This window comes from Dipodomys merriami, unplaced genomic scaffold (genome assembly GCF_024711535.1).
Source record: "Dipodomys merriami isolate MVZ:Mamm:240054 unplaced genomic scaffold, mDipMer1.0.p SCAF_13, whole genome shotgun sequence".
Classification (NCBI taxonomy): Eukaryota; Metazoa; Chordata; class Mammalia; order Rodentia; family Heteromyidae; genus Dipodomys; species Dipodomys merriami.
Window position 1 is genome coordinate 41,663,964 of NW_027202604.1, and position 9,772 is coordinate 41,673,735.

The 9,772-nt window shown below is 74.5% G+C and overlaps 1 protein-coding gene across 3 annotated transcripts; it reads left to right on the forward strand.

The window, feature by feature from the left end:
* The first annotated feature begins 596 nt into the window (after positions 1 to 596).
* Positions 597 to 8,975, forward strand: LOC138824869 (ankyrin repeat and BTB/POZ domain-containing protein 1). 3 transcript variants are annotated; one of them, XM_070019275.1, is made up of 12 exons: positions 598 to 743; positions 839 to 901; positions 977 to 1,032; positions 1,972 to 2,116; positions 2,532 to 2,691; positions 2,764 to 2,809; positions 3,123 to 3,239; positions 3,321 to 3,439; positions 6,401 to 6,499; positions 6,725 to 6,892; positions 8,246 to 8,446; positions 8,526 to 8,974. In XM_070019275.1, the coding sequence occupies exons 1-12, from the start codon at positions 688 to 690 to the stop codon at positions 8,730 to 8,732; spliced, it is 1,437 nt and encodes a 478-aa protein (XP_069875376.1). In that variant the 5' UTR covers positions 598 to 687; the 3' UTR covers positions 8,733 to 8,974. The 3 variants fall into 3 exon arrangements, with proteins under 3 accessions (XP_069875375.1, XP_069875376.1, XP_069875377.1); XM_070019274.1 differs by having other exon boundaries at positions 597 to 743; positions 2,532 to 2,809; positions 8,526 to 8,975; XM_070019276.1 differs by lacking the exons at positions 839 to 901; positions 977 to 1,032 and having other exon boundaries at positions 618 to 743; positions 2,532 to 2,809; positions 8,526 to 8,970.
* The last annotated feature ends 797 nt before the right edge of the window (positions 8,976 to 9,772 follow it).

Here is a 9,772-nt window from a genome sequence, read left to right on the forward strand (position 1 = left end):
GTGCTGGGCGGGGCAGTCCTCCGGGGTGACGGGCGGGGCCTGGGACAGTCCTCAAGGCGGTGGGCGTGGCCCAGGGCGGCCCTCCAGGTGAAGGGCGGGGCCAGGGGCAGTCCTCAGGGCGATGGGCGGGGCAGTCCTCCGGGGTGACGGGCGGGGCCTGGGACAGTCCTCAAGGCGGTGGGCGTGGCCCAGGGCGGCCCTCCAGGGTGATAGGCGGGGCCAGGGGCGGTCCTCAGGGCGATGGGCGGGGCAGTCCTCCGGGGTGACGGGCGGGGCCTGGGACAGTCCTCAAGGCGGTGGGCGTGGCCCAGGGCGGCCCTCCAGGGTGATAGGCGGGGCCAGAGGGCGGTCCTCAGGGTTATGGACGGGGTCTGGGGCGGTCCTCCGGGGCGATAGGCGGGGCCTGGGGGGGTCCTCAGGGCGGTGGGCGGGCCCGGGACGGTCCTCCGGGGCAATGGGCGGGGCCGGAGCCGTCCTCCTGGGCGAGGGGCGGGCCTCAGGGCGGTGGGCGTGGCGCAGGGCGGCCCTCCGGGCGGCCCGTTCTACGCTCCGCACCGGTCCTCCGGGCGCCAGGCGCCGCTGCGGAGCCAACCTGCCCGGGTCGGCCGGGAAGGGCGGGGCGGGGCGGGGCGTGTTTACATCCGCCCGGCGCCTCCCGAGGTCGTTCCGCCGGCCGAGCCTCCCGTCATGGACACCAGCGACCTGTTCGCCAGCTGCAGGAAGGGGGACGTGGGCCGCGTGCGGTGAGGACGCGCGGGGCGCGGGCGGGGCCGGGGCCTCGGCAGGGCGCCCGGAGGGGGGCCCGCGCGCGCTGACCCGCGCCTCCTCCTCGGCCCAGGTACCTGCTGGAGCAGCGGGACGCGGAGGTGAACGTCCGCGACAAGTGGGACAGCACCCCGCTGTGAGTGCGGGCGCGGGCGGGCGCGGGCGCGGCGCGGCGCGGCCTCCGCTGACAGCGCCCGCCCGCCGCCCGCAGGTACTACGCCTGCCTGTGCGGGCACGAGGAGCTGGTGCGCTACCTGCTGGCCAGCGGTGAGCACGGCGCCCCGCGGGCCGCGCCGGGCGGGCGGAGGGCGGAGGGCCGGGGCGGAGGGCGGAGGGCGGAGGGCGGAGGGCGGAGGGCCGGGGCGGAGGGCGGAGGGCGGAGGGCCGGGGCGGAGGGCGGAGGGCCGGGGCGGAGGGCGGAGGGTGGAGGGCCGGGGCGGAGGGCGGAGGGTGGAGGATGGAGGGCGGAGGGCCGAGGGCGGAGGGCGGAGGGCCGGGGCGGAGGGCGGAGGGCGGAGGGCCGGGGCGGAGGGCGGAGGGCCGGGGCGGAGGGGCGGAGGGTGGAGGGCGGAGGGCGGAGGGCCGGGGCGGAGGGCGGAGGGCGGAGGGCGGAGGGCGGAGGGCCGGGGCGGAGGGCGGAGGGCGGAGGGCGGAGGGCCGGGGCGGAGGGCGGAGGGCGGAGGGCCGGGGCGGAGGGCGCGGCGGCCCGCGGGGCGGAGGGCGGAGGGCCGGGGCGGAGGGCGGAGGGCGGAGGGCCGGGGCGGAGGGCGGAGGGCGAGGGCGGAGGGCCGGAGCGGAGGGCGGAGGGCGGAGGGCGGAGGGCGGAGGGCGGAGGGCCGGGGCGGAGGGCGGAGGGCGGAGGGCCGGGGCGGAGGGCGGAGGGCGGAGGGCGGAGGGCGGAGGGCGGAGGGCCGGGGCGGAGGGCGGAGGGCGGAGGGCGGAGGGCGAGGGCGGAGGGCCGGAGCGGAGGGCGGAGGGCGGAGGGCCGGGGCGGAGGGCGGAGGGCGGAGGGCGGAGGGCGGAGGGCGGAGGGCCGGGGCGAGGGCGGAGGGCGGAGGGCGGAGGGCGGAGGGCGGAGGGCGGAGGGCGGAGGGCCGGGGCGAGGGCGGAGGGCGGAGGGCGGAGGGCGGAGGGCGGAGGGCCGGGGCGAGGGCGCGGCGGCCCGCGGGGCGCCCGCCCGCTGACGGCTGAGCCCTGCCGCCCCAGGGGCCCGCTGCGAGGCCAACACGTTCGACGGCGAGCGCTGCCTCTACGGCGCGCTGAGCGACTCCATCCGCCGCGCGCTGCGCGACTACAAGCACGTCACGGCCGCCTGCCGGAGGCGGGACTACTACGACGACTTCCTGCAGCGGTGAGCCGCGGCGGGCGGGGCCGGGGCCGGGGCCGGCGGTGGGTGGGGCCGGCGGCGGGTGGGGCCGGCGGTGGGTGGGGCCGGCGGCGGTGGGCGGGGCCGGCGGTGGGCGGGGCCGGCGGTGGGTGGGGCCGGCGGCGGTGGGCGGGGGCGGCGGTGGGTGGGGCCGGCGATGGGTGGGGCCGGGGGCGGCGGTGGGCGGGGCCGGCGATGGGTGGGGCCGGGGGCGGCGGCGGGCGGGGCCGGCGGCGGGCGGGGCGGCGATGGGTGGGACCCGGCGGTGGGCGGGGCCTGGCCCGGCGGGGGAGGAGTCTGGGCCGTGGGTGGGCGGGGCTGGCCGGGAGGGCGGGGCTGCGCCCCTCCCCGCACCCAGAGGGCCCACTGTGACCCCTCCGCGCCCGTCCGCGCCCCGCAGGCTCCTGGAGCAGGGCATCCACAGCGACGTGGTGTTCGTCGTGCACGGAAAGCCGTTCCGGGCGCACCGCTGCGTCCTGGGTGCGCGCAGCGCCTACTTCGCCCACATGCTGGACACCAAGTGGAAGGGCAAGAGCGCGGTGGTCCTCCGGCACCCCCTGGTGCGGCCCGGGGCCCGGCGCGGGGCTCGCCGCCCGGCCGCCACCCTGACCCCTGCCCGTGTCTGTCCGCAGATCAACCCCGTGGCCTTTGGGGCCCTACTGCAGTACCTGTACACAGGTGACCCCGGCTGCCCGCCCGGGAGCCCCTGGGCGCGGGGGGGGGGGGGGGGAGGGCAGGGAGGAGGACAGGGGGAGGAGGGGCTGGACCCCCCTCCCGGCTGCCCCTGAGCCACATGCAGCTTGAGCAGACCCGCGGGCCTGGAGGGGAAACCCAGGCAAGGGCAGGCCCTGAGTGGTCCTTGTGCTGGTAGATGGGCTGAGCGGGAGGGCCTCGCCCAGGGAGGCCTCTGTGCCCCCACCTGACCCCCCAGGGCACGACCCTTCCCCCTACCCATCTGAACCCCACACACCTGACCCCCACCCCCTGCCAGGCCGCCTGGATGTGGGTGTGGAGCACGTTGGTGACTGTGAGCGCCTGGCTAAGCAGTGCCGGCTGTGGGACCTGCTGGATGCCCTGGAGGCCAAGTGTGAGAAGGTGTCTGAGTTCGGTGCGTCCGGGCCCCGGCCGACGCCCTGGGTGGCAGCGGGCAGGACCAGCCTGGCCCCCTGAAGCCGCTCTCCCTCCCTAGTGGCTTCTAAGCCAGGCACGTGTGTCAAAGTGCTGACGATTGAGCCCCCTCCCACCCACCCCCGGCTCCGAGAGGACATGGCGCTGCTGGCCAACTGTGCTCTGCCTCCGGAGCTGCGAGTAAGCACAGGCGGGTGGGGGGGGGGTAGGCCCCATGGGGACAGGAGCAGGGGTGAGGGTGGGGAGCACGGGTGAGGATGAGGGGCAGTCCCACGGGGGCAGGAGCAGGGGTGGGGGTGGGCAGGAGCAGGGGTGGGGGTAGGAGCAGGGGTGGGGGCAGGAGCAGGGGTGGGGGCGGGCAGGAGCAGGGGGGGGCAGGAGCAGGGTGGGGGCAGGAGCAGGGGTGGGGGCAGGAGCAGGGGTGGGGGCAGGAGCAGGGTGGAGGCAGGAGCAGGGGTGGGCAGGAGCAGGGGTGGGGGCAGGAGCAGGGGTGGAGGCAGGAGCAGGGGTGGAGGCAGGAGCAGGGGTGGGGGCAGGAGCAGGGGTGGGGGCAGGAGCAGGGGTGGAGGCAGGAGCAGGGGTGGAGGCAGGAGCAGGGGTGGGGGCAGGAGCAGGGGTGGGCAGGAGCAGGGGTGGGGGCAGGAGCAGGGGTGGGGGCAGGAGCAGGGTGGAGGCAGGAGCAGGGGTGGGCAGGAGCAGGGGTGGGGGCAGGAGCAGGGGTGGGGGCAGGAGCAGGGGTGGGCAGGAGCAGGGGTGGGCAGGAGCAGGGGTGGGGGCAGGAGCAGGGGGGGGCAGGAGCAGGGGGGGGCAGGAGCAGGGGTGGAGGCAGGAGCAGGGGTGGGGGCAGGAGCAGGGGTGGGCAGGAGCAGGGGTGGGGGCAGGAGCAGGGTGGGGGCAGGAGCAGGGGTGGGCAGGAGCAGGGGTGGGGGCAGGAGCAGGGGTGGGCAGGAGCAGGGGTGGGGGCAGGAGCAGGGGTGGAGGCAGGAGCAGGGGGGGGCAGGAGCAGGGGTGGGCAGGAGCAGGGGTGGGGGCAGGAGCAGGGTGGGGGCAGGAGCAGGGGTGGGCAGGAGCAGGGGTGGGGGCAGGAGCAGGGTGGGGGCAGGAGCAGGGGTGGGCAGGAGCAGGGGTGGGGGCAGGAGCAGGGGTGGGGGCAGGAGCAGGGGTGGGGGCAGGAGCAGGGGGGGGCAGGAGCAGGGTGGGGGCAGGAGCAGGGGTGGGGGCAGGAGCAGGGGTGGGGGCAGGAGCAGGGGTGGGGGCAGGAGCAGGGGTGGGCAGGAGCAGGGGTGGGGGCAGGAGCAGGGGTGGGGGCAGGAGCAGGGGTGGGGGCAGGAGCAGGGGTGGGGGTGGGCAGGAGCAGGGGTGGGGGCAGGAGCAGGGGTGGGCAGGAGCAGGGGTGGGCAGGAGCAGGGGTGGGCAGGAGCAGGGGTGGGGGTGGGGGCAGGAGCAGGGGTGGGCAGGAGCAGGGTGGGGGCAGGAGCAGGGGTGGGCAGGAGCAGGGGTGGGGGCAGGAGCAGGGGTGGAGGCAGGAGCAGGGGGGGGCAGGAGCAGGGGTGGGGGCAGGAGCAGGGGTGGGCAGGAGCAGGGGTGGGCAGGAGCAGGGTGGGGGCAGGAGCAGGGGTGGGGGCAGGAGCAGGGGGGGGCAGGAGCAGGGTGGGGGCAGGAGCAGGGGTGGGGGCAGGAGCAGGGGTGGGCAGGAGCAGGGGTGGGGGCAGGAGCAGGGGTGGGCAGGAGCAGGGGTGGGGGCAGGAGCAGGGGTGGGGGCAGGAGCAGGGGGGGGCAGGAGCAGGGTGGGGGCAGGAGCAGGGGTGGGGGCAGGAGCAGGGGTGGGCAGGAGCAGGGGTGGGGGCAGGAGCAGGGGTGGGCAGGAGCAGGGGTGGGGGTGGGGGCAGGAGCAGGGGTGGGCAGGAGCAGGGGTGGGGGCAGGAGCAGGGGTGGGCAGGAGCAGGGGTGGGGGCAGGAGCAGGGGTGGAGGCAGGAGCAGGGGGGGGCAGGAGCAGGGTGGGGGCAGGAGCAGGGGTGGGGGCAGGAGCAGGGGTGGGGGCAGGAGCAGGGGTGGGCAGGAGCAGGGGTGGGCAGGAGCAGGGTGGGGGCAGGAGCAGGGGTGGGCAGGAGCAGGGGTGGGGGCAGGAGCAGGGGTGGGCAGGAGCAGGGGTGGGGGTGGGGGCAGGAGCAGGGGTGGGCAGGAGCAGGGGTGGGCAGGAGCAGGGGTGGGGGCAGGAGCAGGGGGGGGCAGGAGCAGGGGGGGGCAGGAGCAGGGGTGGAGGCAGGAGCAGGGGTGGGGGCAGGAGCAGGGGTGGGCAGGAGCAGGGGTGGGGGCAGGAGCAGGGGTGGAGGCAGGAGCAGGGGGGGGCAGGAGCAGGGTGGGGGCAGGAGCAGGGGTGGGGGCAGGAGCAGGGGGGGGCAGGAGCAGGGTGGGGGCAGGAGCAGGGGTGGGGGCAGGAGCAGGGGTGGGCAGGAGCAGGGGTGGGGGCAGGAGCAGGGTGGGGGCAGGAGCAGGGGTGGGGGCAGGAGCAGGGGTGGGCAGGAGCAGGGGTGGGCAGGAGCAGGGGTGGGCAGGAGCAGGGGTGGGGGCAGGAGCAGGGGTGGGGGCAGGAGCAGGGGGGGGCAGGAGCAGGGTGGGGGCAGGAGCAGGGGTGGGGGCAGGAGCAGGGGTGGGGGCAGGAGCAGGGGTGGGCAGGAGCAGGGGTGGGGGTGGGCAGGAGCAGGGGTGGGGGCAGGAGCAGGGGTGGGGGCAGGAGCAGGGGTGGGCAGGAGCAGGGGTGGGCAGGAGCAGGGGTGGGGGTGGGCAGGAGCAGGGGTGGGGGCAGGAGCAGGGGTGGGGGCAGGAGCAGGGGTGGGCAGGAGCAGGGGTGGGCAGGAGCAGGGGTGGGCAGGAGCAGGGGTGGGGGTGGGGGCAGGAGCAGGGGTGGGCAGGAGCAGGGGTGGGGGCAGGAGCAGGGGTGGGGGCAGGAGCAGGGGTGGGGGTGGGGGCAGGAGCAGGGGTGGGGGTGGGCAGGAGCAGGGGTGGGGGTGGGCAGGAGCAGGGGTGGGGGCAGGAGCAGGGGTGGGGGTGGGCAGGCCTCACGGGGAGCCGGCTCCCGTGGCTGGGTTCTGGTCTCCCTTCTGGCTGCTCGCCCTGAGGCGGCGGCCATCTTGTGGCAGGGGGACCTGGGTGAGCTGCCCTTCTCGTGCCCGGACAACTTCAACAGCTGTCCCGACGTCTGCTTCCGCGTGGCAGACTGCAGCTTTCTCTGTCACAAGGTGTGCCTGTCCCCCCTCTGATGCCCTGCCACCACCCTGAGTCCTCCCCCCCTCCATTGCCCCCACCACCACCCTGAGACCTCCCCCCCTCTCCACTGCCCCCGCCACCCTGAGTCCTCCCCCCTCCCCCCCCCGGACCCAGGGCTGTGGGTGGAGAACCAGGCCCGGGTCCAGGGGACCCCGGGGAGACCCCAGCCCTGGCTCTCCGGCACCCGCCGCCCCCAGGCTTTCTTCTGTGGCCGCAGTGACTACTTCCGGGCCCTGCTGGAGGACCACTTCTGCGAGAGTGAGGAGCCAGGGGCCCCCGGGGCACCCACAACCGTCACCCTGCAGGGCATCTCACCCGAGGTCTTCACCCACGTGCTGTTCTACGTGTACAGTGACCACACTGAGGTCCGTCTAGGCCGAGTGGGGCCCAGCCACGCTCCCCCAGCCACGCTCTTCCCCAGCCACGCTCCCCCAGCCACACTCTCCCCCCCACAGCCACGCTCTTCCCCCCAGCCACGCTGTCCCCCACACAGCCACGCTCTTCCCCCTGCCATGCTCTCCTCCCCCCAGCCACGCTCTTCCCCAGCCACGCTCTTCCCCCACACAGCCACGCTTTTCCCCCAGCCACGCTCTCCCCCACACAGCCACGCTCTTCCCCAGCCACGCTCTCCCCCACACAGCCACGCTCTCCCCCAGCCACGCTCTCCCACACACAGCCACGCTCTTCCCCCACACAGCCACGCTTTCCCCCAGCCACGCTCTCCCCCACACAGCCACGCTCTCCCCCAGCCACGCTCTCCCCTACACAGCCACGCTCTCCCACAGAAGGGGGCTGCGGGATTGCAGTGGATGTTTTTGGTGGGGCAGAAGGGGGCAGGCTTCCTGTCCTGAGGTAGTGACACTTGGACGTGTCAGGCTGTCCCTTCTATGTAGGAGGGAGAGGGGCGGGCGCCTTCTCTTGCACTGGCTGCAGACAGTGTGGGGTTCCATGGCAGGTGTGAGCATGCCCCGTCATGTGACAGTGTGGGGTTCCGTGGCAGTGTGGGGTTCCGTGGCAGGTATGGGCGTGGCCCTGTCACGTGCCAGTGTGGGCCCTGTCAGCTGACCCAGGGAGGCAGGAGCTTGTGTTTTGGTCTGAGGCGTGTGTCCGGTGGGTGGCTGGGCTGACCTGCCCGGCAGGGCCGCCAGGCTTCTCTGAAGGCTGGGGCCTCAGGCTCCAGGCTCCGTGATGGAGCAGCTGGGGCCACGGGGATGGGCCTGGATCAGGAGAGCTCAGTGTACAGGAAGGGCCACCACGGCCAAGCGCCTGTGCAGGACCTTGTCCTTTGCACGTGGAGATGGGCCGGCGGAGAACTCAGGCCCGCTTGCCCGGGTCTGTGGGGTGTGGATGGGACACCAAACCCGGCTTGACCTGGAGCTGGCCTCTCAGGCTGTGTGACTCGGGGCAAGTTTCTTTACTGCCCACTGGAGACGGCGGGACACAGCTGGCGGCCTCCTTGGGTCTCGTGTGACAGACAGAGGCTGGAGAGGAAGGGGTTTGCCCCGGGCCCCACAGCCACACGAGGTGGAGCCCCAGGTGTGACGGCCCGGGCTGTTTTCTCAGGCGCTGCCTCCTGCTGGCCCCCAGTGGGGACCAGGGCCAGGCTGCTCCCACCAGCGCGTCCACCCTCCTCCCAAACGAGCCCAGCACCAGCCCTTCCTTGGGCCAGGGAACCCGCGCTGCTGTGGGGCGCAACTCTGCTCCTCTTTTTATCGCAGCTGCTGCCCGAGGCAGCCTACGACGTGTTGAGAGTGGCCGACATGTACCTGCTGCCCGGCCTGAAGCGGCTGTGTGGCCGCAGCCTGGCCCAGACCCTGGACGAGGACAACGTGGTGAGCGTGTGGCGCGTGGCCAAGCTCTTCCGCCTGGCGCGGCTCGAGGACCAGTGCACTGAGTACATGGCCAAAGTCATCGAGAAGGTGGGGGGGGCCGGGGGGCCGGGGCTGGGTGCGGCGGGGCCGGGGTGTGGCCGGGCTGAGCGACTGTCCCTGTCCGCAGCTGGTGGAGCAGGAGGACTTCGAGGAGGCGGTGAGGGAGGAGGCGGCCGCCGTGGCGGCCCGGCAGGAGACCGACTCCATCCCCCTGGTGGATGACATCCGCTTCCATGTGACCAGCACGGTGCAGACCTACAGCGCCATCGAGGAGGCCCAGCAGCGGCTGCGGGCGCTCGAGGACCTGCTGGCGTCCATCGGCCTGGACTGCTGAGCCTCGTGGAGCCCAGAGCCCCGTCCGGGGCGGCGTGCGGGGGGGGGGGTGCAGCAGCGGTCTCCTTGCACACCTGAGGGTCTTTGGGGACAGGTGTGTGTGTGCGTGGGTGTCTCCTTGCACACCTGAGGGTGATGGGGAAGGTGGGGGGGGGAGCCGTGGGGCCCAGGGCTGGGGTGGGCACTCCGGCCTGTGGTGCCTGCTCCCTGCCCACCCCGGCGAGCGGGGTGGGAGGGCCAGGGGTGTCTGTGGTAATAAAGCTTGAATTTACCGTGGGGCTGTCTGTCCAGCGCAGCCAGGTGGGGCAGGCTTTGGGGAGTGGCGGCTCGGGCGTCTCCAGCGTGCTCCTCGGTGGTGCGGGTCCACCCAGCGGCCCTGACCCCAGCAGCCTGGCTCTGCCCGTCAGTCCCACGGAGCCTGCTCCGGTGTGCGCTGGGCGGGCCGTCCCCTCAGCCGTGCCCTTCCTCCGCCCAGGGACGGCGGCGTGGCGGGGGTGGGGAAGGGGTTCGTGGTCCCGGGGTCCCTCCGGCCCCACTGCCGTCAGCACTGCACATCCCGCCCCCGCCCCTGCCCTCTCCTAGAACGTTTCGGATCTTATCTTCCCTGTCTAGAACATTTTCATTTTTTTGTTTCTTAAGATGGGGAGGGAGGGGGCCGCACCAGGAGCTGGCAGAGGGGATTTGCCTGTCTGGAGCCAGAGAGACAGAGACGGCTCCCCGGGGGCCTCAGGGCTGGGCTCATCTGCAGGAAGAGGCCAGTGCCACCCTGGTCTGCCGTGCCTCTCCCTACTGGGCTCTGCTCTGCCTCCATTTACCCACCAGTACACTGGCAGTTGAAGGTATAAGGACCACATTGATGCCAGGTGCGGGCTGCCCGGTGGGAGGAGTCAGCAGGCTTGCATTTTCAAAGCCTCACTTTAAGCCGGGCACCAGTGGCTCACGCCTGTAATCCTAGCGACTCAGGAGGCTGAGAGGATCGAGGTTCAAAGCCAGCCTGGGCAGGAGAGTCTGTGAGACTCGTATCTCCAATAAACCGCTCAG

Bases quoted from the DNA above. Each gene is read 5' to 3' on its own strand.
- LOC138824869 (XM_070019274.1), top strand. From the start codon at position 688: ATGGACACCAGCGACCTGTTCGCCAGCTGCAGGAAGGGGGACGTGGGC. The intron at 902-976 runs GTGAGTGCGGGC...CGCCGCCCGCAG, and splicing joins AAGTGGGACAGCACCCCGCT to GTACTACGCCTGCCTGTGCG. The intron at 6,500-6,724 runs GTGTGCCTGTCC...CGCCGCCCCCAG, and splicing joins GCAGCTTTCTCTGTCACAAG to GCTTTCTTCTGTGGCCGCAG.